Here is an 8182-nt window from a genome sequence, read left to right on the forward strand (position 1 = left end):
AATATTTCGTGAGTTCCTCATTTTTCAATGCAGCATAGTATTCCATTGTGTGAATATACCACAGCTTCTCTATCCATTTGTTTGTTGATGGACACTTAGGTTGTTTCCAACTCCTTGCCATTGTGAACAAAGCTGCCATAAACACGGGTGTGCATATATCTGCTTGGGTGGCAGTTATGGTTTCTTTGAGGTATATTCCAAGTAGTGGAATTGCTGGGTCAAATGGTATTTCTATTTGTAATTTTTTGAGAAAGCGCCATGCTGCCTTCCATAGTGGTTGCACCAAGAGCTAAGAGCCGTTTGCCCAAGTTTGTTAGACAAGTCAACAGAAGCTGTCCTAACTATATTCTAATATTGAGCTGGATTATAACCTTTTGATTTCCCCAATATAGTTCTGCGAGCTATCACATCAAATTTTGGACTCATTAAAGGAGTAAGATTGGTGTTGAGAGGCATAGAAACAGGTTTGAGAGTGTGAGGGAGATGTCTGACCTCATGGGAATTGGTTTTATGTTGCTGATGTTGATGGGATATTTCCCCTTTGTGAAGTAAAGGTCAGCCATGGCCATCCCCATGTGGCGCTTTCTGTTTTTACAATTATGAGTAGGTGAAATGGGCTAGCTCATCAAAGTGAAAACTAGAAAAGCAATGTCTGTGTTTCAAGTTTGTTTTTTTAAAAAAAAAGAATGGTTGACTGTCATTTTCAGACATCTGTCACTATTTATTAGAACATGGAACTAAGGTACAACATTGAAGGTTGAAATAGATGGTTGTGTTTTACAAATGGAACATAAAAATATTGTTAATACTCAACATTAGATCGATTTATCACAATATTTGTTAATATTTACATTATGCAAAATAATGTCATACAATAGTCAACACTGTAAGTACTATTTCTTAAACTACAGAACGATCTTTTGAAATATACTAACTCAAGACATTGTTCTAGATGAAAAATTGAAAACTAGCATCCAAAAAAAGAAAATCTTACATCCAAATTAATTATTCCACAATATACGAATACTTTCTTTGCTTCTCAATAGTAACTAGACCTTTCCACCAACCTGTACTACAATTTTAGATTTGTTTTTACATATTGTCAAGAGTCAGAACCAACTCATAGCTGACCCTTTAGTGGCCTTTCAGAGGCTGTGAACTATGCAGAAGGAGATTGTCAGTCTTTCTCCTGTGGGCCAGCTGGTGGATTTGAACCACTTTCTTCTGGGTTGGTAACTCAACTACATATCAGTAGGTCACTAGACCTCCCTTACTTTTATAGAGAAGGATGTAAAGGGTGAACCTTAAACCTGACAAAACATGTTAATTTTGTACTCTGAATCTAAAATGTGGGCCCTGCCAAATAATAGTGCTCTGCCTTCTTTTTTTTTTTTAAAAAAAACTTTCCACGTTCATTAGCAAACCACTATAACTCTGCATTCTTGCTCCCATTTGGTCAAAGGGCTTTTGTGTTGCCTTACCATCCAGAACAATCTCAAGTATTTGTTGAATGGGTTGAACAACAGCTTCATGTAGTGGAAACCACCCCTTCTCATCAGCTTCATCCAGCGCGTATTTGTACTTCACATAGCCCTGGAGCTTGAGAATGTGACCTAAATGAAACATGTAGGCAGATAACAAATCTATGACAGGTAAGTTCTACAATCCACCCCATTGCCAACAGTACCCCATGGGTTTACCTTGTTTTATGGCCTTTACAAGCTTCCTGTTTTGGTCACTTAGGGGTACAAAACTGTTGGAAAAAGAAAATAAGTCATAGTTACATTACAGATATATTTACGTATGCAGATATACATCAAAGAACTGAGAATTTTAGTTCATGTTGTTTTGGTGCACAGTTGTAATCAAGATTCACTGGACATGTACATAACTCTTTCTACTTAAAAAATGTGAATGTCTGAAAGATACTGAATATACTTATGAAACATTGAACCTTGGAACATTAATGAAAATCACAAAATACAGGATAACAACTCAATTAGTACTTTTTTTTCCTTATCATGCACCATCCTTTTTTGCACATTTATTATTATTATTAATTTTAATGAAAATTTACAGAGACTTTGGATTTCCATTTACTCATTGTTGTACTTTTCTCTCTGCCCACCCCTCCCCCTCAGTTCTCTCTTCTCTTCGAAAATTCTTTCACTGTTATACAATCCCTGGCTCCAAGTCCACTCCACTATTCAGCCTTCATTCTGGACTCCTGTCATAACAATAATATCTAATCATATATGCACTCGATTAGTTCTAAGCTTTGAAAAAGAAGTAAACACTTAGAGGTGGAGTCAGAAGAGCTGGGTTCAAACCATAGCCCAGTTTTGGGTTCTGTGATCCTGGGACGGCCAATTGGTCTTCCAGAATGTTGGCTTCCTCATCTGTAAGATGATGGTACTAAATTGGACAACATCTAAGATTTCTTCCATCTTTCAAAAATTCCTTGTTGAATTGATATCCCCCCCTTCAGGCATAGTAACGGCTAATTAGTCACTTACTTGTAAAATTATGATCCACATGGCAGGTTAGAGTTGATGTACAGTTGGGGGAAATAAAAACCCTCCAACAAATAAAAAACAACTAAAAAAAAAAAAAAGCCACGCATTTATTGAACATACTCTCAAATTCCCAGTAACTGGTGAAGTAATTTGTGATTTAAATCATATTGATCTTCTCTGGTGTTTGCATGTGTGTGTCTATGTGTGTTTGTGTGTGTCTATGTGTATTTGCGTGTATCTGATGGAGAGGAGATATTTTACAACCATTTCTTTAAACCTGGCATTTCTCAGTGGTGGCAGTAGTTAAGTTGCCTGACTGCTAATCAAAAGTCGGAAGTTTGAGTCTACTCAGGAACTCCTGGTGATCTACTTCCAAAAAAAATCTAGCCTTTGAAATCCTCGTGAGTCACAGCTTTGATATGACATATGTGAGGTCACCATGAATCTGAGTCAACCTGGAAAGAACTGGTTTAACTGGTTTATATTCAACTCTTCAAAAGCAGAAAAATATACTCGTATTCTAGGGACATGAGTTCTTGAATCTTTTGGTGAAAAGGGACGTTTTTGAAAAGTTGAACTGTAAAAACCCCACTGAATCTGTACAAAAGTATTATTAAATCTCAGAATGCAGAATTCTAAATATAATCATAGGATGTACAAGAAGATCAGAGACAATAAGTTTGGCTCAAGATAGAGCAAGTTTCAGAACTGTCATATGTAGGGTCCCTATGAATCACAAGAGAATTTATGGCACCTAACAATGACAAGATTAAAGTTTATATTAGTCTGAAGTATAAAGTATATTGTTCAAGACAGTCTTTTTTTGTGATTAAGAATTATTTATTAATGTTGATGAAATTACAGCCCAGATTTTATGAGATAGCATTAACATCAAACTTAACAGGATGCTTAAAGACAACTCCTTTTAAAATGACTACGTATTTGTCAAATGGTGCTATTGAAAACAAAATGGTAACAATTCACACTTTTGGGTTTTTTTATTTATTTTTTTAAATTTTATTATTTTTGTGTGCGTGTACTGTCAAATCAGATCTGACTGGTACAGGAGGAGATTGCTCCTCCTTCCTCGGCAGAGCATCTGGTGGATTCAAACCGTGAACCTCTGGGATTGTAGTTGCAGCTTCTTGCCACTAGGCCACCAGAGCTCCCCTACAATTTACACTTTTGGAGCTCTGTTTTCTTCAGATAAATTTATAATCTTAGTTTTCCCAACAACAAAAAACAACATTCGATATCTTCAAAGGGAACCAAGAATTGACAATATGTCCTTTTATTAATCAGTAGTCTTGAAGTAAACAACAGTTATAGCTAACATTTACTAACTACTTACAAGTGCCAACTATTATGCACAGATATTTATAATTAGTATGTTGTTTAATTTTCACAAGTTTGTAAATAGTTTTATTGTCTCCATTTTTCTTTCTTTTTTTAAATTTTTTTTATTATTTGTGTGTGTGCGTGTACCATCAAATCAGATCTGACTGGTACAGGAGGAGATTGTCCCTCCTTTCCTGGCAGAGCATCTGGTGGATTCGAACCGTGCTCCTCTGGGATTGCAGTGCAGCTTCTTGCCACTAGGCCACCAGAGCTCCCCATTGTCCCCATTTTTCAAGTCAGAAAACCAAAGATTGTTGAAAGTAAACAACATAGTACGGAGAACTAATGACAGAGTCAAGAACAGAACTCCCCTCTGAGTGAGCAGGAGTGCTTGATTCCTGAACTATTGCTTAAACTGCCAAAATAAATGTCATAAAAAAAATCCACTGGGGATATCTGGAGACAGCAAGAGTATGATTATAAGCTAAGTGATAAACCATCTGCACTAAACAAAACAAATTGTTTTTATTCTTAACTAAAGATTCCAAAAGATAAAGAGAAAATCTTGGAAAGGTGATCATCTCTGTCAAGACAGAATCTTACTTCAATTTTAACTCCACAGTGCCAGCTAATATCCTCCTCTCGTTACTGTGGAGAAAGAAGTGACTCACTGCTGATCCTCTAGCAGATTTTCAGATTGTAGCTCCCACAAGAGGAGACCCTCTGTCTCCTGCAGAGCTGCTGGTGGATTCGAACCTTTTCACTTGTTTGCTCCTATAATCTGGCCAGTAACTAATGAAATAAGTTATCGTTTCCATTTTAACTTTATCATGTTGTTGTGTGCCATCAAGTCAGAACCAAACCATAGTTGACCCTCTGGTGGGTTTTTGAAGGCATTTTGTTACACGGGAGGAGCTTACTCATCCCTCTCCCATGGAGTAGCTGCTGGCCTCGAACCACCTGCCGTCAGGATTGCAGCACAGCTTCTTGCCACTAGGCCACCAAAGCGCCTTCACTTTATCATAAATAATAACTAAAAAGTCACAAATCTCCCATTCATTGAACTTCATTGAGTGCTTAGAAGAGATAGCATTCTTTTCCAAATTTTAGAGATGTGAGAAGGAAATATGGAACATATAAAACATTACCTGATTCAGTAATAAAATTTTCTCTAGAATAGACAGGTTTCTGTCTATTTGATTGTATTGACTATACTTGGAAATTTGCTAAAATATTCATTATTCTTTTAAAAATGTACTAATTTTTAAAAGATAGTCTGCCATATATAACCACAAATTCATCTAGGCATTTCCCATTTTGTTTATTTCTGTTTTCCACAAAATGACAATTTATGGAAGAATAAACTTCTGAAGTCAAAGTATGGTGGATCTTGAAAAGCCATTAATTGGACTCTTTGCTAGGAAAGAAACATAGGTGTTCCTCTGGAAGAATTATCAGGAAATGTTGGCGTGTTGGTTTTGGTTTTTTTTCCCTGACAACAAAACAAATGCTCTAAGATGTTTTGTTGGTGGCAGGCCAGTTCAACATTACCTTTCAGGATAAAGTGCGGTCTTGTTGGCTTCAATGGATTCCTGAATGCTGAGCTGAAGGTCATAACTTGTAAGAGGGACTTCATCAGCGTCATCGTCAGTATCCATACCTGCATTTGATTTTTTAAAGAGGCAATTTTTATTTAATGGTAGATCAGCATTTAGGGTTAACAGGAGAACCGTGAAATGAAAAGCTAAAATTCATTCCTCCTTCCCCAGTTGACGACTAGGAATGCAGCTAACATTTTAATGTATTTTTATGTACCTCTACATATTTTCCTATTTTTTACATGGAGATATATATGTATATACAAAGCCACTGCTGTTGGGTCAATCCTGACTTCCCTGGACCCCACCAGACAAAGTCACACTGCTCCATAAGTTTTCCTCTGCCATATTTATGGAGGCACAGATCGTGTCTTCCCTCCTGAGGTTGCTAGATGGGCTCCAACAGCCAACTTGTAGGTGTTTATGGAGAGCAAACTAGTTTTGCCGACCACCAAATATTTTATACATACCATTTTGTTAAGATGTTCTTGCTGTTCAAATCTTCAATTACCTATGTTTTCGGTCTCTGCGTTTTCTACTTTTTAACTTTTTTTCTATATGCAGAAAAGATTTTCTGAAAGGCTGGGCTCTATGAGAAGTGTGGCGTCAGGATTGGTGGAAGAGTCATCAACAACCTGCGTTATGCAGATGACACAACCCTGCTTGCTGAAACTGAGGAGGACCTGAAGTGCTTGCTGCAGAAGGTCAAGGACTGCAACCTTCAATATGGATTGAGGCTCAATGTCAAGAAGACAAAGATTCTCACCACTGGACCAATTGGCAGTATCAGGATGGATGGAGAAGAGATTGAGATTGTTCACAGCTTTAGTTTGCTTGGCTCCATGGTCAACATTCTTGGCAACAGCAGCCAGGAAATTAAAAGACGTATTGCGATGGGAAAGTCTGCTGTTAGGGACCTCTCCAAAGTACTGAAGAGAATGATGTCACTTTGGAGACTAAGGTGCATCTGATACAGGCCATGGTCCACTCGTTATGCATCAGATAGTTGAACAATGACTAGGGAGGATCGAAGGAGAATTGATGTCTTTGAGCTGTGATGCTGGAGAAGAGTATTGAATATACCATGAACTGCCAGGAAAACAAACAGATTCAACCTGGAGAGGGTTAAGCCGGGCTGCTCCTTGGAGGCAAGGATTCTGAGGCTCCGCCTGACATACTTTGGACATGTTTTAAGGAGGAACCGGTCCTTGGAGAAGAACATCATGCTTGGGATGGTGGAGGGACAGCGCATGAGGGGAAGACCCTCTATGAGGTGGATTGACTCAATGACTCGGGTAATGGGGGTGGGTGTGTCGGAGACAGTGAGATTGGCACAGGACAGAGCAGGCTTTAGGGCTGTTGTACGTAGGGTCGCTATGAGTCGCAAGCGACTCAACAGCACATAACAACAACAAGAGGTGTAGTTTGGTTTCCGAAGAATTTGCTTTTGTTTCCCCTGTTACTCTTTTACACCAATGTGGCCCATGAGTCATCTCAGACACTTCTGTATGCTACACATTGGAAACTTAAAGGCCAGACCATGGAGGAGTAAGATACACTGTTAGAGAATGATAATCCTTTCATGCTCTTTACTGTCTCTGCTTCCGCTGTGTTTGCTTATTTGTCTCTTTATTCCTTTTCTCACACCCACAATGCTTTGACTTGGAGTCTCTGAGTTGCCACTTTATGCTTCTGCATGCTCAACTTCTTTAAACAGATTCTGATTTTGACGCTAAGGCTTTACTTCCTACATCCCCGTATCCTCTATTTCTGCACAAGGTCTCTACAAGGAAACTCCTGAGTAAATGTTGGTTGAAGTAAATTAAAGTGCCACACATGTAATTTGATAGGGCTGAGAAGACCCAAAGGGTGCGTTAAGTAGAAGCAACTGAAAATGTCAGCGTCTATGCTTCCTGAGAAACCGCTATCTAGTTTCATATAGGAAGCATCCAACTCTCAAAACTTTAAAAATGAGAGAGGGTTAGGCAGACAGAAACAGCCGTAGGCACTTGGCATGCATTTTGTACTGACTCATCCTGTTTGACGTGACAGATGGCCTGGCTCCCTGGGTACACCAGAAAGGCACCTCTGTGCTCTTGTACTGGCTGTGATTCTGCCTGTGGGATGGTCCTTCCTAACACCGTGGCAGAAGGAATCCTCAACACTGAGAAAGATTAAGATTAGAAATGCTGGAATAGCTTTGGGACATAGAGGATAAAAACCAGTGTTATAAGGTAGCTTCTTGAATAAAAGCAAAGAGGCTCTGGGCCAACTTGCATACTTTATTGTTGCCCAATTCAGTTCTCCCTGTTGTTGTTTTGTTCCTTCATGAGTCATAGCAACTCTGTGTACAATAGCTCTGAATCCTGCCCTAGCCTAGGAAATCTCATTGCCTCCAACACGACCACCCCCTTAACCCCAATTACTGAGGAAACCCATCTCATCCGGGTTCTTCTTTTCCTGCTCTGTCCCTCCACCCTTCCAATGTAAAGCAAGGTCTCACCCTCCTTGTCTCTATTCTTGTTACCGTTGTTATGTGCCATCAAGTTGCCTCTGACGCATAGTGACCCTGTGTGCAACAGCTCTGAACCCTTCCCTGTCCTGAGCCAGTTTCACTAATTCCAACACATCTAACCCCATTGCCCTAGTTACTATATCAATCCGGCCTCTTCCTCTCCTGCACTGTCCCTCCACTCTTTTAAGCACAATGTCCTTCTACAAGGACCGATC

The 8182-nt window shown here is 39.1% G+C and overlaps 1 protein-coding gene across 1 annotated transcript in view; it reads right to left on the reverse strand.

Annotated features, from left to right (window-relative positions):
• ASB15 (ankyrin repeat and SOCS box containing 15) overlaps positions 1-5512 on the reverse strand; it is a 30068-nt gene extending 24556 nt beyond the window's left edge. Inside the window, exons 1-3 of the mRNA XM_006896085.1 lie at positions 5406-5512; positions 1701-1753; positions 1482-1613 (exon numbers count right to left, since the gene is read on the reverse strand). Of these exons, the coding sequence (XP_006896147.1) occupies positions 1482-1613; positions 1701-1753; positions 5406-5512 (292 nt within the window). The remainder of the gene's footprint in view (positions 1-1481; positions 1614-1700; positions 1754-5405) is intronic.
• Between the last annotated feature and the right edge of the window lie 2670 nt (positions 5513-8182).

Source organism: Elephantulus edwardii, unplaced genomic scaffold (genome assembly GCF_000299155.1).
Source record: "Elephantulus edwardii isolate Elephantulus edwardi_28Jun2011 unplaced genomic scaffold, EleEdw1.0 scaffold00181, whole genome shotgun sequence".
Lineage (NCBI taxonomy): Eukaryota > Metazoa > Chordata > Mammalia > Macroscelidea > Macroscelididae > Elephantulus > Elephantulus edwardii.